Raw genomic sequence first — 21,890 nt, 5'->3', positions numbered from 1 at the left:
TAGAAGGACAGAGTTTCCAAATAGAATTGAGTACATATAGAAGAAATGATCATATATTTTGCTGGTATTGAAATGGAGCCTGTGATACCATCTAGTTACTACTATACAATATATAAATGGGAAGGGGTGTACGAACACAACTTAAATCAGTTGTACATGTGTTAATTGTACTATAGACTTGGACTCATTTCATTGGTTATTGAACCTGTCTTTCTTCTATAACCACGTATACTACTATGTCTTAAGGAAACGACGTGTGTCACTTTATAGTTTATATGCATAATAACACTATTTCGATCTCATTTCTCTGTATCAGCTCTCTTTCCTTCTACCCCTTTCTATTCGCCTTCTCCCCTCTGTATCTCCATGCAGAGAACCACCAATTTGTCCAGAATTACAAACCAAAAAATTACAAACCAAAAACGGGCCAATCTGAATTCTAAACCCTAGATTATTATCTAAGATCTGTATTTTTTGTCCAGAAAATTACAAACCAAAAACGGGCCAATCTGTATTCTAAACCCTAGATTATTCTCTAGATCATTCAGAAGTGTTCTCGCTTGAAAAAGGAGAGTGTTCATTATATTGACTTTGGAGGTTCTGAATTACTGATTATAACTTTATGCACAATATTGATTTTGTTTTTTCCCTCTTTCTCTTTCTTTCTTTCTTTTCTCTTTTAAATCAAAGTGGATATAGAAATATAGATGATCTAATGATGGGTTTGTACTCTTTTTTTCAGAATGTCTATCGGAGTTGGTTTGGTTTGATTGCGTCAGCGTTATATAGCTCGCTGTGAGTTTGGATATTCCTTGCCTTTTCTACCTTTTTAAGACCTACTATCATTCCTCTTTTAGTATATATGCGATTTTTTTCCAAGTCACAAGTAGATGCTGCTATTTTTGTTGGTTCATTGTTGTGTGATAAGTTTTCTAATGCGATATGTAAGGGTGACAAGTGGGCCGGTCCAGGCCCGGGATCGCGGGCTAAACGGGCGAGGACCGTTTGGCCCGATTTTAGTGGGCTTGGGCCGGTCCTATGATTTGGGCCCGCAGGCCCGGGACCATTTAGCCCGTCCGGGACCGGATCGGTCTTTTAGCGGGCCAAACGGTTATATTTTTAAAAAAAAATAAATTTTTTTTTTTAAAAAATATAGCCGTTGGGCTGTCAAAAATAGTCGTTGGCTATTTATAAAATAGCCATTTAACCCCCCAAACTTTGTTTTAATTCCAAACTTTTTATAATTACACTTTTTACCTATTTTCAACTATAAATACCCCATCATTCTTTTATTTTTCTTACAAAATCATCAATCTATCACAATCTCTCTCTAATTTTCTTCTATAATTGCTACTATTGTTTACTTTATTGTTACTAAGTGTATAATATATAAGCTATATTCGATATATATATATATATATATAGCTTATATATTATACATTTAGTATATATACTATACTATACTATATATACAACTTATATAAGCTATATAAGATGTATATATAGCTTATCGAATATAGCTTTTTATATATATATATATATATATATATATATATATATATAAAATATACTATACGTACATCTTATATATATATATATATATAAGATGTACTACACTATATGTACATCTTATATAGCTTATATACTATACACTTAGTATATATATACTTTTTAGTAGAAACATGAAATGACCAAAGTATGGTACTTTTTAGCTAGTATAAATATGGAATGATAGAAGATCAAGTTTTAGCTCAACTCAGTTTTAGTTGAAACTATAATCTGAGTTGAGCTAAAACTTGATCTTCTATCATTCCATATTTATACCAGCTAAGAAGTACCATACTTTGGTCATTTCATGTTACTACTAAAAAGTATATATATACTAATATACATCTTATATATATATTCGATATTAAATATTGAATATTAAAATTTAGGTCACAATTCTATAATAAAATTTACAAAGCATTGTCTTAGATATTTTTTTAACATCCTTTTGTCTCTAATATCTTTTTTTTTTTTATTATTTTTTTAAATATGTTGGGCCCACTTAGCCCGCGGGCCGGGACCAAACGGTCCCGGTCCCTACAAAAAGCCTGTTTGGCCCGGGCCCGCTTGGCCCGTTTAATTTGGGACCGGCCCGGGACCGTTTGAACCGGCCCACTTGGCCCGTTTAGGCCCGGGACCGGCCCACTTGCCAGCCCTAGCCGTATATAATTAATTTCCTGGTACAAAGAAAGGTGAATAACATTTTCCTTTGGTTACGCCGAAGTTGGGGATGGAAAGAAAACTCGCGTTATTACCTGAATATATCCCGGAATTATCTATTTAGTTCGCCATTTGACCGCTCTTTCTTTTTGTGTGTGTTATATTGGATACATTGCCTGAATTTGATCTAAAACAAAAGGAAAAAGATGCTTGTACGCACATTACATTTGCTAACTCATGAATCGATCAAAAGCTACTTCGATGAAGCTTCCTTTACATTCCGTTTTCATTCAATTTTCTACTGAAAGTTATCCATTCAATTTGGAAAGAGAAAAACAACAAAGTTTTCAACAAAGAAGAAAGAAGTGCAGACAGCATAGCCAAGGAAATAGCTTGTGTCTGTCACATTAGAGCGTTTGTAGTGTCTAGGAGCTTTGTTTTTAGAGTAGTTGGATAAATTCTATTTGATTTTGTGCTTCTACTATTTTTGGTAGAAGGGTAAGAAGAAACTCTCCCTAGGAGGTGTGCTTTTTAGCTCTTATTAAGACAGGATTAGCAGAGTGTTTCTTTTGTTTTGAGATACTGATTGACAGAAAGCTGAGATGGCTTAACTGTGGGTTTGTAATATATTCACTTGGTGATAAATAAAATTCTTAATTACCAAAAAAAAAAAAAGGTTCTCATTAAAGGTATCATTGGAATCCAAAAATTAAGAATTTCCTTATTAGGAATGGGTTTGTTCTTTTTGAAACTGACTAAAAAAGAAATAAATTCACATAAATTGAAATGGACGGAATATTAAAAACTAAGTGTTTATTATGGCTTTTCTTTTTTCCAAAGGACGTTATACAGGGCCACACTAACTTCAGTCTCCAAATCAAGTACACTGTCGCTCGCTGATCTGTAATGGCCCTTTTGGAAAAGGGGAAAGACCATAATAAGTATTTAGTAATTATACTCTCTTGCCTCTATCTTCTTTATTTGGGGGGGGGGAATACTCTCCTTTGAAAATAAAGTAATGTATTAAGAAATTGGATATGTCATAATATTGCAAACCAAACTTAAAATGCGTTTGAATATTTATTGAAAAATTGTAGCCATCATAGTCAAGGAATCTCTTTTTCATTAGCTTATAAAATTGGATAGGGAGAAATTAAATTTACTGTTGTTGGTTATGTTACAACATTAAGAACTCGATGAAGAAATAAGGGTATGAAGTGTTAGTATCCTTCCCAACTATGATGGATTATTAAATTTGGTGTTATTGGAGCAGTTAATGGAGCCAGGTGCAAGGGGGTCTTATTTGAAGGATTCAGAGGAGACAGAAATGTACAAGAAGCATAAGGATAACACGGAGTGGTATACGATTGAGCACTTAGCAAAAGATTACAGGATCATGAGGCAGAGGATTCATGCAATTCTATGGCCGAAGGAATTTGAGGAGGAGGAAGAGAAGAAGCTTGGACGTCCATTAGATGATTCTGTAGAGCTCTTGCTTGATACTTGCCCAGAGTAAGTCATCCCTCCGAATCATTCGAGATTTTGTCGTTAGATATTACTTTTGTCCAAGTTTAATCTGTTCTTTTTTGTACCTTATTTTTAAGTAAAAATAGTTACCTTTTATAAAATTTTACCTTATAAAAAAGTACTATTATTGTAGTTTTGTTACACCAGCATTAGCGTTAGTGCCATATATGATTGGTTAGTGATGGGTCCATCCCATAATTTAAGGAAGATGACTTTCTTCCTTCGATAAAGACTTCTAAGTCTTGTACAAAATTGGCGGCCACCGTTTCTTTTGATATTATCAACATTGGAGGCGTGAGAGGAAAATATCAAATATAATAAGCGTGAGAGAGTTCGGCTCTGCTTATAAAGGGAGAGCTTCGGCTCTCATCTCTACACATCAATCTCAGAGGAAAAATATCTAAGAGTTAGAAAGAAAGAGTGAGGTTTCACAGACAGGGTATAAGAAAATAGTGTGTGAGAAAAATAGAGAGTGAGCGATATTGTAGTGAGGTGGGAATATCAAACGAGAGTTATTTCTTTTGAGTGTTGTAGTGGTCTTTGGAGTATTTTACTCGAACCTGCAAAGTGTAAGAATTCCTTGCTATAGTGATATCAGTTGCTCCTCTCGGGATCGTGATTTTTTCCCTTATTAGAAAAAGTTTTTCACGTAAAAATCTTGGTGTCGTTGTCACTCTTTTATTCTTGTTAATTACCGTATCCCGGTGCTACGTTATTATTCCACTTTTATTACCGTGAATATTATTTCTGTAGGGGGTTTATTTCCAACAACTGGTATCAGAGCACAGGTTTTGCTCGTTCACAGAAATACTATTCAATCTCGGTAGTACTATACTCGGTGAAAAACAAAAATGTCCGAAGTAAAGTACGAGGTAGCAAAATTCAACGTAGATAATGGTTTCTCAACATGCCAAAGAAGGATGAGGGATCTGCATGTTGATGCCAAAAAGCCTGATACCATGAAAGCTGAGGATTGAGCTGACTTAGATGAAAGGGCTGCTAGTGCAATCAGGTTGCGCTTATCAAATGATGTGGTAAATAACATCATTGATGAAGACACCGCACGTGAAATTTGGATAAGGTTGGAAAGCCTATACATATCCAAAATGCTGATAAATAAATTGTACCTGAAGAAGTAATTATACGCCCTACACATGGGTGAAGGTACGAATTTTTTGTCACATTTAAATGTGTTTAACGAACTAATCACATAGCTCGCCAACCTCGGAGTAAAAATCGAGGAAGAAGATAAAGTCATCTTGCTATTAAACTCGTTTCCATCTTCGTACGATAATTTGGCAACAACCATCCTGCACGATAAGACTACCATTGAGTTGAAAGACGTCACATCGGCTCTTCTACTCAATGAGAAGATGAGAAAGAAGCCTGAAAATCAAGGACAAGCTCTCATCACAAAAAGTAGAGGCAGTGGTTATCAAAGGAGTTCGAGCAACTATGGTAGATCCGGAGCTCGTGGGAAGTCTAAGAACCGATCCAAATCAAGAGCTAGAAATTGCTACAATTATGGTCAACCAGGTCACTTCAAAAGAGATTGCCCAAATCCAAGGAAGGGCAAAGGTGAAACCAGTGGCCAGAAGAATGACGACATCACAACCGCCATGGTGCAAAACAATTATAATGTTGTCCTCTTTATAAATGAGGAAGAGGAATACATACACTTATTAGGTCTAGAGTCGGAATGGGTGGTTGATACAGCAGCATCTTACCATGCCACACCGGTAAGAGATTTTTTTTGCAGATATGTAGCAGGTGATTTCGGCACTGTGAGAATGGGTAACACAAGTTACTCAAAGATTGCGGGGATTGGTGACATTTGTATCAAGATAAATGTCGGATGCACATTGGCTCTAAAGGACGTGCGACATGTACCTGATTTGCGGATGAACTTGATCTCGGAAATTGCTTTAGACCGAGATGGATACGAGAACTATTTTGCAAATCAAAAGTGGAGACTCACCAAGGGATCATTGGTGATTGCAAAGGGAGTTGCTCTTGGCATATTGTACAGGACATATGCATAAATATGCCAAGGTGAATTGAACGCGACACAAGATGAGATTTCTGCAGATTTGTGGCATAAATGGGTCATATGAGCGAGAAGGGATTGCAGATTCTTGCCAGAAAATCACTCATTTCTTATGCCAAAAGTACAACGGTAAAACCTTGTGACTACTGTTTATTTGGTAAGCAGCATAGAGTCTCATTGATGTCTGAAAGAAAATTGAATATACTTGATTTGGTATATTCTGATGTTTGTGGTCCAATAGAAATTGAATCGATGGGCGGTAACAAATATTTTGTTACTTTTATTGATGATGCTTCATGAAAATTATGGGTTTATATTTTGAAAACCAAAGATCAGGTGTTTCAAGTTTTCCGGAAGTTTCATGCTATGATGGAAAGGGAGACGGGCCAAAAGCTAAAGCGTCTCCGAAGTGACAATGGAGGTTAGTACGCTTCAAGGGAATTTGAAGAGTACTGTTCGAGCCATGAAATCAGACATGAAAAGACAGTTCCTGGAACCCCACAACACAATGGCATAGCCGAAAGGATGAACCACACCATTGTGGAGAAGGTGAAAAGCATGCTCAGAATGGCTAAACTGCCTAAATCATTCTGGGGTGAAGCAGTTCGGCCAGCATGTTACCTGATCAATAGGAGTCCATCAGTTCCGTTGGCGTTTGACATCCTAGAGAGAATTTAGACCAATAAGGAGGTGTCCTACTCGCATCTGAAGGTGTTCGGTTGCAGAGCTTTTGCACAAGTACCAAAGGAGCAGAGAACAAAGTTGGATGATAAATTTGTTCCCTGCATATTCATCGGATATGGAGATGAAGAGTTCGGATACAGATTGTGGGATCCTATAAAGAAGAAGGTCATTATTTCTAACCTTGTTACTATTCCTTCAACTTATGACAATCCCACAAGTGCATAAAGTACGATCGACGAGTTTGCCGAGTATGGGGAGCAACCTGGTGAGGTTATTGAGAAAGGGGAGCAACTTCATGATGATGTCGAGCAAGTGGAGTACCACACTCAGGAAGAAGAACAACCTCAACTCATGCAGGTACCCTTTCACAGAGTATGTCTTCATCAGTGATGAAGGGGAGCCAAAAAGTCTTAAGGAGGTGTTGTCTTATTCAGAAAATAACCAGTGGATGAATGCCATGCAAGAAGAGATGGAATCTCTACAGAAAAATGGCACGTACAAGCTGGTTGAACTTCTAAAAGGTAAAAGACACTCAAATTCAAATGGGTCTTTAAACTCAAGAAAGATGGAAATGAAAAGCTAGTCAGATACAAAGCTCGATTGGTGGTTAAAGGCTTCGAACATAAGAAAGGTATTGATTTTGATGAAATTTTCTCACCTGTTGTCAAAATGACTTCTATTCGAACAATTTTGAGCTTAGCAGCTAGCCTAGATCTTGAAGTGGAGCAGTTGGATTTGAAGACTGCATTTCTTCATGGAGATTTGGAAGAGGAGATTTATATGGAGCAGCCAAAAGGATTCGAAGTAGCTGGAAAGAAACACATGGTGTGCAAATTGAATAAGAGTCTTTATGGATTGAAGCAAGCACCAAGTCAGTGATACATGAAGTTTGACTCATTCATGAAAAGTCAAACATACATAAAGACCTATTCTGATCCATATGTATGCTTCAAAAGATTTTCTGAGAATAACTTTATTATATTGTTGTTGTATGTGGATGACATGTTAATTGTAGGAAAAGACAAGGAGCTGATCGCAAAGTTGAGGGGAAATCTATCCAAGTCATTTGATATGAAGGATTTGGGCCCAACACAACAAATTCTGGGTATGAAGATAGTTCGAGAGCGAACAAGTAGAAAGTTGTGGCTGTCTCAGGAAAAGTACATTGAACGTGTACTGGAACGCTTCAACATGAAGAATGCTAAGCCAGTCAGCACACCTCTTGCTAGTCATCTAAAGTTGAGCAAGAAGATGTGTCCTACAACGGTGGAGGAGAAAAGGAACATGGCTAGAGTTCCTTATTCTCCAGCAGTCGGAAGCTTGATGTATGCAATGGTATGCACCAGACCTGATATTGCTTATGTAGTTGGTGTTAGCATATTCCTTGAAATTGGGAAACAGTCAAGTGGATACTCATGTACCTAAGAGGTACTGTAAGAGATTGCTTGTGTTTTGGAAGATCTGATCCAATCTTGAAAGTGATCTTGATAATCATAAATCTACTACAGGATACATGTTCACATTTTCAGGGGGAGCTATATCATGGCAGTCAAAATTGCAGAAGTGTGTTGCACTCTCTACAACTGAAGCAGAGTATATTGCCACTACTGAAGCTGGCAAGGAGATGATTTAGCTGAAAGGGTTCCTTAGAGAGCTTGGACTACATCAAAACGAGTATGCCGTCTATTGTGACAGTCAAAGTGCAATAGACATGAGCAAAAACACCATGTATCATGTAAGGACGAAGCATATCGACGTGAGATATCACTGGATTCGAGAAAGAATAGCGGATGGATCTATACATGTCAAGAAGATCCATACAAGTGAGAATCTTTCGGATATGCTGACAAAGGTGGTACCAAGAGACAAGTTCGAGCTATGCAAAGAACTTGTCGGCATGCACTCAAACTAGAAACTCTGATTTTACCTCCTTCAGGCAAATGAGACTAGAGGGGGAGAATTGATGGGTCCATCCCATAATTTAAGGAAGATGACTTTCTTCCTTTGATAAAGACTTCCAATAGCATGTTTGGCCAAGCTTCTAAAATCAGCTTATTTTGAGAAGTGTTTTTATCAAAAGTACTTTTTAAAAAAGTATTTTTGGTGAGAAGCAGTTTGTGTTTGGCTAATTAATTTGAAAAACACTTTTGAGCAATAATTAGTGTTTGGCCAAGCTTTTGAAAACTGCTTTTAAGTGTATTTTTTTCAAAAGTGCTTCTCAGAAAAGTGCTTTTGGAGAGAAGTTTTTTTCTGCTTCTCAAAAACTGTTTCTGATTCTCCTCAAAAGTACTTTTTTTCCTTCCAAAAGCTTGGCCAAACAAAAAGCACTTTTGGCCCAAAAAGAAGCTTGGCCAAACAGGCTATAAGTCTTTTTCAAAATTGACAGCCACCGTTTCTTTTGATATTGTCAACATTGTAGGCGTTACACGAAAATGTCAAATATAGTAGGCGTGAGAGAGTGTGGCTCCGCCTATAAAAGGAGAGCTTCGGCTCTCATCTCTACACACCAATCTCAGAGGAAAAATATATCTGAGAGGTAGAAAGAAAGAGTGGTGTTTCACAGACAGGGTATAAGAAAATAATTTGTGAGAAAAATAAAGAGTGGGCGATATTGTAGTGAGGTGGGAATATCAAACGAGAGTTATTTCTTTTGAGTGTTGTAGTGGTCTTTGAAGTATTTTACTCGGACCTGCAAAGTGTAAAAATTTCCTTGATATAGTGATATCAGTTGCTCCTCTCGGGGTCGTGGTTTTTTCCCTTATTTAAAAGGGTTTTTCACGTAAAAATCTTGGTGTCGTTGTCACTCTTTTATTCTTGTTAATTATCGTATCTCGGTGCTACGTTATTATTCCGCTTTTATTACCGTGAATATTATTTCTGTTGGGAGTTTATTCCCAACAGTTAGTCCATGGTATATCAAATTGGCTTCAGTAGTGGCTTATCGCTGATCGAGTGAAGCTGGGGCTGAAAACTTTTAGAATTCTGATTGTGTGTGTGTTCTTTTAGGGCATTCAGAATATTAAAGGAGCATGTGTTCGTTATATTTACAACAGGTGTTAGTGACATAATTATTGGCTGACCACAATGTGACTGAGATTGGTGGAAATATTTTGAAGTAATAAAATAGTCTTGCACTTTCCTGAGAAATAATAGTAACAGGCAAATTCAGGTAATCAATAGAATCCCTACCTCTGAAATCAATCTTATCAAAAAGAATAAGAAAATCCCTACCTCTCAAACAATGAAGCCAAAATTTTCAAAAGCTAAGCTTTTCATGACATGTACAGGAAGGTATGGTAGGAATTTGGGGGGGGGGGGAGTTATTGATTTTTTTTTATATTTAAACCTTTTAGCTGCTTAGGATCTGATTTGTACAATTAGTTGATAAATGGAAAATGTTTCTGCTTGAAAGCTGCTGTAGAACAAATTCTCTACTATTGAATTGTTTAAATAAGTAAATCTGCTTCTTACATACTTATCTTTTCACATAGCCTTTTTCGTCATCTACGCTGCTTCTTATACACTTCTCTTTACACGGCATTTTTCTATATTTATTTCTTTATACGTTCTTTCTGACATAGTAATTTCTTGCTTTGGCTTTGTCGTAATAGGTCACCATGTTGTAAATGTGAAGACTAAAGAGAAGCACTAATTCAACCGCCTTTTCCATTTTGAGTTTGGGGTAGGTGTTGAGTTGTAACACCATTAAAAGGACCATAAAGATATGACATGTAATGTCAATTGTCCTTTGATATTTTAGGGACATCTATTGTAGACTTTTGACGCAATTACATCTCAGATGTTGAAATATGTAGTTTAGGATGAAAAAAGCAGTTAATTACATGTAGTGTTGGTCACGGGATAAGTCAATCTGCAAGTCTTCTTGAATTCTTATTTGTGATGAGGGTTATGATTTGCTTATTTTCCTCAAGATGGTTACATTTTTAAGACAACAGTGCTGCAATAATGAACTTCATATTCTTCAGCTTGAAGTGCTTAATCACCTTAATTTCCCCCTACATGGTATGAGTTCCCATAAGCCATTATTTGTTTTCATGTACAGGTCAACCTTGATCAAATATGTAGGTGTTGACTTATCTTCTCAATTTCAAGGGGCATTGGAGGAAAAAATTGTAGGTATGATTTAGTACATTTTATTTACATATTTCACAATACATATTACATCTGAGCTACAGGACAGCATTTCAACAAATTAACTACAATTTATCTACAGTGTTGTTTCTGTTTATTACAAATGATCTACAATTTGTTTAAGTTGTACACATTTATTGTAACAGAGAAGGAAACTATGCATGTGCACTCTCCAAAACAGGATGCAAAAGTTGGCATACAAGGAGAGCATTTAAATGAGGAGAAGAAGACTATGCCTTTGCAATCTCCCATTCAACAAGCAAATGTTATACAACAAGGAGACGAATGCAATGAAGATTTCAGTGGTATAACATGTTACAATATAATCGTAGGAAAAAAAAATAACTTTCATATAAGTTTCAGTTTTCCCTGAAGCGTTGAATGAAACGGCTTGGGAGGATGGCTCTACCAAAAGTACCCCTGCCTCCAGATGAGGCACTGCTGAACCCACCGGAATGACGAGGTCTCTTGTCAGACCCCTGACCTCCTTGAGCAAGAACCATCTCGACTCGCCTGGCGACATTGGCAGCCGCTTGAAAAGAAATTTCACTCCCAGTCTCCTTAGTCATCTACAATCTGAGCAAGTCCGTCAATAAATCTTCTCACCCTCTCTCTCTCGGTAGGAAGTAGAAGAAGAGCATACCGGGCCAAATCCACAAAACGGGTCTCATACTGAGTAATAGTCATACTGCCCTGTTGGAGACGCTTGAACTGACAGCGATGCTCCTCTCTCAATGTGATACGCAAAAACTTCTCTAGGAAGAGCTGAGAGAACTGGTCCCAAGTAAGAGCAGGCGACCCAGCTAGTCTGGTCAACAAATAATCCTTCCACCATTTCTTGGCGGAACCAGTTATTTGGAATGCAGCAAAGTCGACCCCATTGATCTCCACTATACCCATGTTCCGTAGCACCTCATGATAGCTGTCAAGATACTTCTGGGGATCCTCTGAAGTAGCACCACTGAAGTGAATTGGGAAGAGCTTGGTAAACCTGTCCAATCTCCACAAAGCCTCAGAAGACATAGCTGACCCATCATCGGTCTGTGCCGCAACAACCGGCTGAATTACTCCGACTGGATGAGCTGCTAGAGTCTGATACCGGAAGCCATCTACTTCGGAGCGGGAGTAGTAAGAGCATGTGCTCCTCCTCCAGCCTGAGAGATGGCCGGTGCCATGGGGAATGCGCCAGTCTGGGCCATACTCTCCATAAGGCCCACCAAAGCACTAGGGTGGCAATGAACCCCTCCGAAACCTGAGCTGGTCCGACAGGCACATCCTGGGCTGGAACCTCCTAATCAAACTCTACGTGAGGCTCCACCACTGGTGCTGCTGCTCGAGCTCTGGACTAAGCTCTGCGCCTGCCTCGGCCTCTGTCACGACCTCGGCCTCTGCCCCTCGTAGGAGTTGCCACTGGGGGGTCTAGCTGTTGCTCAACTGAAGATGCGGTACGCGTTCTCGCCATCTACGAGAGAACAGAATAGAAGGGCCCAATCAGCAATGATAGAACAAAAATCACACGATAAAGAAGAATAGAAGTAAAATTGTTCCTAACTCCATAACCTCCGGAAGATAAGTACAGACGTCTCTGTGCCGATCCTCCAGACTCTACTAAGTTTGCTCGTGACTCGTGAGACCTATGTAACCTAGTGCTTTGATACCAACTGTCACGACCTGAAATTTTCACCGTCGGGATCGTGATGGTGCCTAATATTTCACTTGCTAGGCAAGCCAACGTTAGAATAATTTATCCTTTTTAACAATTTAAATTTAATTAATAAAGAACTGATGTAACTGCAATAATCCAAATATAAATGCGGAAGCTAAAACTGTATAAAAAAAAACATCTGCTACAAATTCCTGAACCTAGTGTCACAAGTGCACGAGCTTCTAGAGTAATACATACAAGGGTCTGAAATAAATACAAAGCTGTCTGAATGAAAATACACAGCTAAATAAAAATAAAGAGGGGACTTCAGGAGCTGTGGGCGCTGAGCAGTTGTACCTCAAGTCTCCGCAGGCTATCCAATCTGAGCTCTCTAGTAGCCGCCGCTGGGACCGTCTCCAAAATCTGCACAGTGTGCAGAGTGTAGTATCAGTACAACCGACCGCATGTACTGGTAAGTGTCGAGCCTAACCTCGACGAAGTAGTGACGAGGCTAAGGCGGGTCACCTACACTACAACCTGAACGCATTATTTAATAATGACAGAAAAATGGGAATACTAAACAGAATTAAATTGCCAACTGAAAATGATAACCATCGCCTCAAGTCTAGAATCACCAATCTTTAATAATTCATATACAAATACCAAAGAGAAAACCAACACAACTCACGAAATGGAAACATATAGGTTATTGCGGCACGCAACCCGATCCCACCGTACACCCCATTCTCCTCCCTTATTACCTCATAATAGCATAAACAACAGTGAATATAAATAAAAGTGTTGCTGCGTGCAACCCGATCCCACCATATCACAATAACACAATCATAGTTCACCCTTATGCCACCAAACAAACCACCTTTATTACATCTGTTGCGGCGTGCAACCCGATCCCACCGTATTACAATAACACAATTATAGTTCACCCTTATGACACCAAACAATCCACCCTCATTACATCTGTTGCGGCGTGCAAACCGATCTCACCGTATCAATATCAAGTGGTCGGTATGCACAGTAAATTCATAATTCAAATCACGGAAACCCTCCACAATACTCAAACACCAAACTGAAACAAATAGGAAAGTTGTATGTCATGAAAGTTCACATAAGTAATACTACACAGCGAGACCAATTCAGAGTATTCAACAAAAAGGTATCGATAAACTAGCGTAAGAAAATAATAGGAGATAATGAAACTATGGAAAGAACAATATCATAAACAAGAGGAAACAATGTCTAACAAGTAGCAATTAGGCATGTAAACACACTTAGAGCATGTAGCAATTAAGACAGGGAAAGAGATAATATGAGAAAAGCGGGAAAACAGGAAAAACAGATAAATTGGCGGCGCATAAGTACTCGTCACCTCACATATACGCCGCTCACATGAATTTCACATAGCAAATAGTCCGAGGGTTCCTAATTCTCTCAAGTCAAAGTTAGACACAACACTTACCTTGCTTCAAAGACCACTCACTACTCAATCACATCCTTGCCTCTCAAACAAGCCTCCGGGCCAATAGAATCTAGCAAATTACCAACCAAACGATTCAAATTAAGTCTTAGGAATCACCCACGATTGCAAAAGATTCAATTTAGGTCATTATTGAAAAAGTCAACAAAAGTCAACTCCCGGCCCGCTTGGTCCAAACCTGAAATTCGGACCAAAACTCGATTACCCATTCACCCCCGAGCCCGGTTGTGTAATTTATTTTAGAATCCGGCATCAATTTAATGTCTAAATCTCTAATTTACCAAATCCCTAGTTTCTACCCAAAAAATCCCAATTTCACCATGAAAACCTTAGATTTTTGGTTGAAATCTTAGGAAAAGTAGTGAAAGATTGAAAGAAAATATGTTAGAATCACTTACCAACGATTTGGGGAAGAAGTCTTGGAAAAATCGCCTCTAAGGTTTTAGGTTTTGAAAATTTGAGAAATGAACCAAAAATCCCGTCCAAAGGCATTTTGATCAGTTGCAGGTGTCGTAAAATGCGAAGAACCTATCGCAAATGCGAAGGTTTCCACATTCCTGCTATCGTCGCAAATACGAAGAAAATCTCGCAAATGCGAGCCTGACCACTTCCGCAATTGTGACCAAACGATCGCATTTGCGATCCCTGCCTTCCCCAGTCCCACTTCGCAATTGCGAAGGATTGTTTGCAAATGTGAAAGTCACGAGGCCCGGCTATTCTTAGCAAATGCGATAAATAGCTCGCAAATGTGGAACCTGCAGATGTCGCAAATGCGATGCATGATATCGCATTTGTGAGATCAGAGGCCTACACCAGAAACGAAAACACCAGCAATGCTCTAAGTCCAATTTTCACTTTGTAGCCTATACGAAACTCACCCGAGCCCTCGGGGCTCCAAACCAACTATGCACACAAGTATTACAAACTTGCTCGCACGATCAAATCGCCAAATAACACCTAGAACTACGAATCGAACACCAAATCAAATGAAATTTTTAAGAATACTTTGAAGCTTCTATTTTCACAACCGAGCATCCGAATCACGTAAAACCAACTCCGTTTTTCATCAAATTTCACACACAAGTCATAAATATAATAATGAACCTGTACCGGGCTCCGGGACCAAAATACGGACCCGGTATCAACAATACCAAACATCAGTCAATCCTTAAATCATTAAACTTTCAAACTTTTAATTTTTCATCAAAATTCCATATCTCGAGATAGGGACCTTGGAATTTGATTCCGGGCATACGTCCAGGTCCCAAATTACTATACGGACCTACCGGGACCGTCAAAATATGAATCTAGATCCGTTTTCCCAAAACATTGACCGAAGTCAACTTAAATAAATTTTTTTAAGACAAAATTCTTATTTTTATCAGTTTTTAACGTAAAAGCTTTTCGAAAATACGCTCGGACTGTGCACGCAAATCTAGAAAGGCTAAAATGAGATATATAAGGCTTCGGAACACAGAATTGGATTTTAAAACATGAGATGACCTATCGGGTCATCACACATTCTCTATTCCAATGCAGATATCTGTATCTTGTCCTTACTAGTTGTCTAGTCAAGTATGCGGGGGATCGAATTACTAACCCTTGTAGCTATGTCAGTACTGACTGTAGAGCAACACTCATACAACTAGATTTGCATAGCGAATGAAAAACCTCGAATGAGATAAAAATGCACAGAAGGGTTGAGCTTATGCCTAACAGACTGCAATTGTGTATAAACTTCGATACCCCATGCGAAATTCGCATACTGCCCTGAGTCCACCAAGTAGAACCTAAAATGGTCTATCAAATCATTATCTTTCTCTGAAGGACAGAGGAATAATTCTATCATATAGAGAATACACAACTTGACTGCATCCTCATCATTAACCCAACTACGACTGGTTATAATTTGTTTCAAGTATGACTTTTCAGCTTTTTCTTTGTTCGGAAAATAGCTCCTCATTGTTTTACTGTCATACTTAGTTATGTAACCAAAATCCGTTACTTCTGTAAAACATCTAAGGCCAGTGATAAGGGCAAACTCCCTCAACTCAAAGTTCAGCCTCTCACCCTTTATCTCTGTTGTAAAAAAATGAGAACCTGATGCGTTCAATTCATATTTCATGAGAAGGTGAATTGCCTGATTTTGGATACATATTTTAGGCAATGAAAGAAAATGCCCAAAACATGTCTTCTTAAATAACTTTAACCCATTTTCAGACAATAACACCTTGATTTAGCCAGGAATAGCAGGGTCGGATAATATCTGGAATCTATTGATGCCATAATCAACATCATGTGGTGCATGTCACACCTTTTTTTTTTCGAGGGATATGGAATTTTTCCAATTAAAGTGACATTAATCGAAATGTGATTATTTATTTAATTTAGAGTTGCCATTTGGAGTATTTATTATGGTGTCCCAAGTCACCGATTTATTTTAAAATCTCAAATCGAGGAAATTGACTTTGTTTATGGTCCGCGAACACAGAAAACCGGATAAGAAATTTTGTTAACCCGGGAGAAGATGTGAGGCACTCTCAAGTTTCATGGTTTTAGCACGGTAGCTATTAATCATACTTGGCTTAATTAATTATTTAATTACGTATTTTAGAACCTATGTGTATTTTGCCTTTTATCGCTTTTAATTACTCGATTATTCGTGATTATGGAATTATATTGAAACGGGTCACGCGTACGTGTACTCGTTTTGTTTGGTGTGTCAAATTTATGTCACGCGTACGTGTACACAACTAATAACACTTATTATTAATTTTAAGATTGTTTATCAAAGTTGTGTGAACGCGTACTTTGCCTTTAACTTGAAAAATCATAATATATGTCACGCGAACGTGTACATAATCACGATAATTAATTTATTACTATGCGCCTAAAGCATATTAGTGATTATTAAAAATTATTTTTTCTAAACTAATTTTGAGATTATTGTAAGGTAATGAGATATGGATAATATTATGGAGGAAATGAAGTTAATCATTTATGGAAATGTAGGCTAGCTTGTAGCATTATTAATATATGGGCCAACTTATTCATTTGGCCCAGATCCAATTCTTTTGATGTCACCCCCACGATCCAACACATGAAAGAACTCATTTCCAACTATCTCGAAAGACCAGCTAGCCCAATTCTTCTTCTTCTTCTTCTTATTACCGTTTCTATGCTTAAGGGATAATATTCAACTTTGGTTATATAAACTAAAATAATATTAACTCATAAAATAAGAAATTAAAAAATAGAACCAAAGCAACAAAACATCAATTAAGGAATAAAATGCTAAAAAGAAATATTAAAACAAAATTCCTTTAAAACGTTAACCTATTTACATCCTAATTCTGATGTGGACTTCTTAAATGATTTTAAATTAACAACATAGGTTAGAAGTTCGTTATCCAAATGACTGATTTTGACAAGAATTGGCCTCAAATTACTACTGCTTAATATTTATTAAAGACACCCGTCTAATGTAGACATGGCAAAATGATTAAAAATAATAATTATCCACCCAATCCAACTCACTAAAAATGGGTTGGATAACTGACTTTTTAAAACCGGGTCGAATATGGATAATTATCCATATTATCCACTAAAAAAATGAATAACCAAATGGGTAACCAATGGGTAAAATATGGATGATAAATTTTAAAGCTTTTCAGACCTATTAGAATTCACTCGCTACTATCGCTATTTTCACCACTTCAATAGAAAACCCCTAAATTCCCAATTCCTCAAATTTCTCCCCTTCTTCCCAAAGTATCGTCGGCAACTTCTCCGGTGAGTTCCATCTTCCGATAATTCTCTCCTCTCTCTGACTTCTTCGCTTTCTTCTTCTGACATTGACCTATCCAGGAGGAGTAAGCTTCAATTTCCTTTCACAAGATTTTGGTTAGTCGGAACTCGAAAGTTTTTTGAAATCCCAGTGGGCAAACCAAGAGTGTAAAAGTTAATGTTGATGAGACTACCTTTGAGCAAAATGATTTGCTTGTTATGATTTTGTGAAAACGGAACACCTACCAGGAGTATTTAAAGTTTCAAACAAGAGTGGAAGTGTTACAACAATCTCAAAGGTGAGAAAAACACTAAGTAGACTAAGATTAGATGTAATTCTTAACTCCAGGGCACTGCATTTTCTATTACTTATTTAATAAATTGATTTATATCAAGCCTAATTCATACTGTTTACTTCATCTTTAGATAGAGATGTCGATGGAAGGTATTGCTGATTCTTGTGAACAGAGCTCTTCAAATACGCTAAAACGATCAAAAAGACAAATTTTCACTATTTGGGTCTTTTGTGAAGGTAACAGAGCCTAGTATTTCTAGTTATAGAAAGTTTAAAGTCCAATGTACGCTTTGTAAAAACCACTACATACACGATCCTAAATTTGGAGCATCAAATTTGAAGCGCCATTTGTTGATAAAACATCCGTTGAATAATGCAAAAGAGGGTCATAATGAACCGATAGATCAGAAAGTTTATCGAGAGAAAATATCATTAGCCATAGTCAGGCATAATTATGCTTTTAGTTTGTAGAACATAAAGGCATCAGGGACCTTCATTCGTATTTAAATCCAGTAGCGAAGCACATATCAAGAAACACAACCAAGTCAGATATCTTGAATATGTATGCAAGCGAAAAAGAACTTTTAAAAAATGAGCTTGCATTATTCCTAGTAGAGTGTGTTTAACATCATATATGTGGATTTCATTAGCATCTAATGGCTACATGTGTGTAACAACTCATTATGTGGATTTAAACTAGGTTCTTCAGAAGAGGGTGTTGATTTTTCGCCATGTTCCTCCTCCACATTCGGGTGCGATTTTAGGTCCCTTATTGATTAACTTTCTTAAAGAATGGGAAATCGAAAAGAAAATCTTTACCCTTACTTTAGATAATGCTGCTTACAATAATGTTGTAGTGAATAGTTTAAAGAATCATTTTTCTTTGATGCGTTCACTAATTTGTGACGAAAATTTTTTCCATGTTCGTTGTGGGAATCACATTTTGAACTTAATTGTTAAGACGGGCTTAGAGAAGGCTGATGCAGCTATTGCGAAAATTAGAGAAGATGTTAAGCATATCAAGAATTCAAAAATAAGAATAATAAAATTTGTGGATTGTCTTAGTAATATTGGTCTACCATGTTCTAAGAAGCTACGCCAAGATATGCCTATTCGGTGGAACTCCACCTACCAAATGCTTGAAAGTGCTCTTCTTTATCGGCAAATTTATATTCACTATAACTTGCTTGATATTGATTTTAGACATGGTCTTTCTGAAGATGAATGAAAAATGGTCGAGAATATAGCTAAGTTTTTAAAGCTATTTTATGACATTACGACCTTGTTTTCTGGATGTAAATACCCAACGGCTAATTTGTATCTTCCTAATGTATGGTGAATTGAAATGTTGTTGGAAGAACAAAAAACAGTGGAGATTCAGTGATGAGTGAGATGGACACTTTGATGTTGGGAAAGTTTAAGAAATATTAAGAGTCATATAGTGTCATTTTATCTATAGCTATTGTCCTTGACCCTCGATATAAATTGAAGTTTGTTAAGTTTTGCTTTTCCAAGCTTCATCCTAAGGAGATTGCTAATGAAAAAGTGAAGGCTATTGAAGAGAACTTACAATTATTGTTCAAAGAATACTTGATACCTTCGACTACAACCTCGTTATTGGGGGATCATGCTTGTAGTAGTGGTATCAATAAAATGAGGGATGCATTTGATGAGTTTGATGGGTTTGAAAGTCAGTTGGAGTCAAGTACCAGTAAAATACAACTGGACTTGTATTTGAGGAAGCTAATCTTGACCGTAAAATAAATCTGAATCTGGATGTACTTGGATTTTGGAAGGATAACATGCAAAGGTATCCAGAACTCTCATTAATGGCACGAGATATCTTGAGTGTTCCAATCACCACAATAGCCTCTAAATCTGCATTTAGCATAGGTGGTCGTGTCATTGGAAAGTTTCGAAGTTCTATTCTCCCCGCAAATGCCGAGGAAAAGCTATGTATTAGGGATTGGATTTGTGGAAGAGAAGATAAATTAATCTTCTCTAGATTGGTTTATTTTATTTTCTGAATAACTAATAAACTGTAATATTTTATATTTTTTTCTTTTTAAATTGTATAAGATCTTGATGATGGATCCGACTCTGATGAAGAAGATGAGATGCTATTGATTTTGAACCTTATCTTGCGAAACTTAGAGGTAAGAGGACCCTCTGTTGTTCTCTTTTTAATTTCTTGTACTTTTGGGTTTCTATTGAATCAACTATTCTAATATTTATGATGATCTGCTGCCAAGAAAAGTACTGTATCTGATGATAGCCACTTTTGATTGTTGGCCATACTATTTTACTTGGTAATTGGATGTGGTATTTCGATCAAATGTTGTGCTTACTGGTGCTAGTTTAATATTTCTAGTGTTCAATTCCTTTGTGACTAATCCCACGAGCATACGCTGACTCCTTGACATTAGCCCATGTTGTCTTGTGCTTCATCTTAAAACAAGTTGTACACTTGTTATAGAGAAAGCATTTTCTAGAAATACTGCTAATAGTCCTATGCAAATAAGAAGCAAAACAAGTGACTTATGAGTAAAATAAATCATGGTTTCTTCTAGTGTATGGGAGAAAATAGAAAAAATGGGCAGCCTTTATATCATTAATATGAGCTTTTTTAGTTTTGAATCGATTTTTCATAGAAGTGCATTTGGTTGGATTCTGTATAGTTGAGAAGAAATTTGGTCTCAGTTTTTGGTTTAGCATGAATATTGAATCTTATTTAAATAAAAATTCAACATATTGCAGTCACTTCTTTCTATATACTTTATATATTTGGTTTATAAGAAAGATAATTGAGGTTGGCACTACTTAACTTTTCCAGCCACTTCATGTGTCACAGCCTCCTCTGTCACCCTTTGTGTCACATGAGAGTATTGAGGTTGATGATTACCATACTAGGATTAATGTTAGATCCATATCCTTGAATATTTTCTCGAGAGAGGAATCAGAGCATATTCTTAGAGAGTTTAGAGGTAGGATAACTCATCTGAATTCTTCTCTCATGCAATTATCGCTATCATGATTCGTGCACCCGGACTTGGATGAAACCTGCAGTATTCAGTCTCTCTAGTGCCACTATGGAGATACTACATAATTTTCATATCAATTTTTTTGGTAATCAAGAGACTTCTATTATCTAAAGTACTCTACATCACTACTAAAAAGGATAGAAATTCAACTAAGTAGCTTTCTTTCTAACTTGTTAATCACACTGTCTCTAACAAAGATCTCTTGAATGATCATCTTGATGATTCTATATGAGGTAGTTGTTGCATTTAAGAGAAGGATATTCATTCTTCTTTAGTTACAGTCAAGATGACTGATATTGTGAAATGTATCATACCTACATTGTTTTTTGGAATTCTGCAGCAAACTTCAATATCTAAAGAATGGGTGTAAATATCACGAAGCATCTCCTATTATCTATTTTAAGGTGCACTATTTTTTATTCCTGCTAGTGCATTTCGATGTATTTTGCTGGTGCATTTTATTGTATGTTGTAGGTGCATTCAATGTATTTTGTTATCTGATTTAAAGCGCATCATTCTTGATTCCTGCTAGTACATTTTAACGTATTTTGCTGGTGCATTTCAGTATATATTGCTGGTGCATTGAATCTATTTTGTTGTCTTGATACTTACTTTTTTCTCTTGGTTGCAGTGATTAAAAAAAAAAGGAACTACAATGTGAACTTGCAGATGATAAAATGGATTAGGGAACGTGAAGATGAAGAGAATGGATGAGAGAATTTTAGTGAATTGAAGATGAAGAGTTTTAGTGAACTTTGTATATTTTTTATATTTAATCATAGTACTCAGTTAGAAAAATTAAAGTCACATATTTTGATATTGTTTAACTTTCTATAAATATTACCTTATCAGAAAGAAATTGCTATAAATATGTGAACCATGTAGCTAGGAACTCATTACAAATTATTGAAAAATTATTTCATTAATGTTCTTCTGTTGCAAGTGGCAGCAAATTTATATTAGAGCTTGAGGCTAATGTGAAGCCATGGATGGATAATACGATTACTCAT

At 36.9% G+C, this 21,890-nt stretch overlaps 1 protein-coding gene across 5 annotated transcripts; it reads left to right on the top strand.

The window, feature by feature from the left end:
- The first annotated feature begins 272 nt into the window (after window positions 1–272).
- Window positions 273–21,806, top strand: LOC107786919 (uncharacterized). Of its 5 annotated transcripts, XM_075247068.1 has the most exons (8): window positions 273–597; window positions 743–795; window positions 3,482–3,720; window positions 10,530–10,603; window positions 10,765–10,923; window positions 19,919–19,995; window positions 21,221–21,284; window positions 21,512–21,806. In XM_075247068.1, the coding sequence occupies exons 3-7, from the start codon at window positions 3,485–3,487 to the stop codon at window positions 21,248–21,250; spliced, it is 576 nt and encodes a 191-aa protein (XP_075103169.1). In that variant the 5' UTR covers window positions 273–597; window positions 743–795; window positions 3,482–3,484; the 3' UTR covers window positions 21,251–21,284; window positions 21,512–21,806. The 5 variants fall into 5 exon arrangements, 2 of the variants coding, with proteins under 2 accessions (XP_075103169.1, XP_075103170.1); XM_075247069.1 differs by lacking the exon at window positions 21,221–21,284 and having other exon boundaries at window positions 276–597; XR_012706472.1 differs by lacking the exons at window positions 273–597; window positions 743–795; window positions 3,482–3,720; ... (1 more) ...; window positions 10,765–10,923; window positions 21,512–21,806 and adding exons at window positions 16,604–17,550; window positions 17,626–17,843; window positions 17,971–18,076.
- Window positions 21,807–21,890: the final 84 nt, after the last annotated feature.

This window comes from Nicotiana tabacum, chromosome 24, assembly GCF_000715075.1.
Source record: "Nicotiana tabacum cultivar K326 chromosome 24, ASM71507v2, whole genome shotgun sequence".
Taxonomy (NCBI): Eukaryota; Viridiplantae; Streptophyta; class Magnoliopsida; order Solanales; family Solanaceae; genus Nicotiana; species Nicotiana tabacum.
The sequence above is the reverse complement of the archived record's forward strand: the minus strand, read 5'-3'. Positions and strand labels throughout refer to the sequence as shown.

Coding starts and splice junctions, on each gene's coding strand:
- LOC107786919 (XM_075247068.1), top strand. CDS start 3,485: ATGGAGCCAGGTGCAAGGGGGTCTTATTTGAAGGATTCAGAGGAGACA. Junction 3,721..10,529: donor TTGCTTGATACTTGCCCAGA/GTAAGTCATCCC, acceptor TTTCATGTACAG/GTCAACCTTGATCAAATATG. Junction 19,996..21,220: donor TTATCTTGCGAAACTTAGAG/GTAAGAGGACCC, acceptor GGAATTCTGCAG/CAAACTTCAATATCTAAAGA.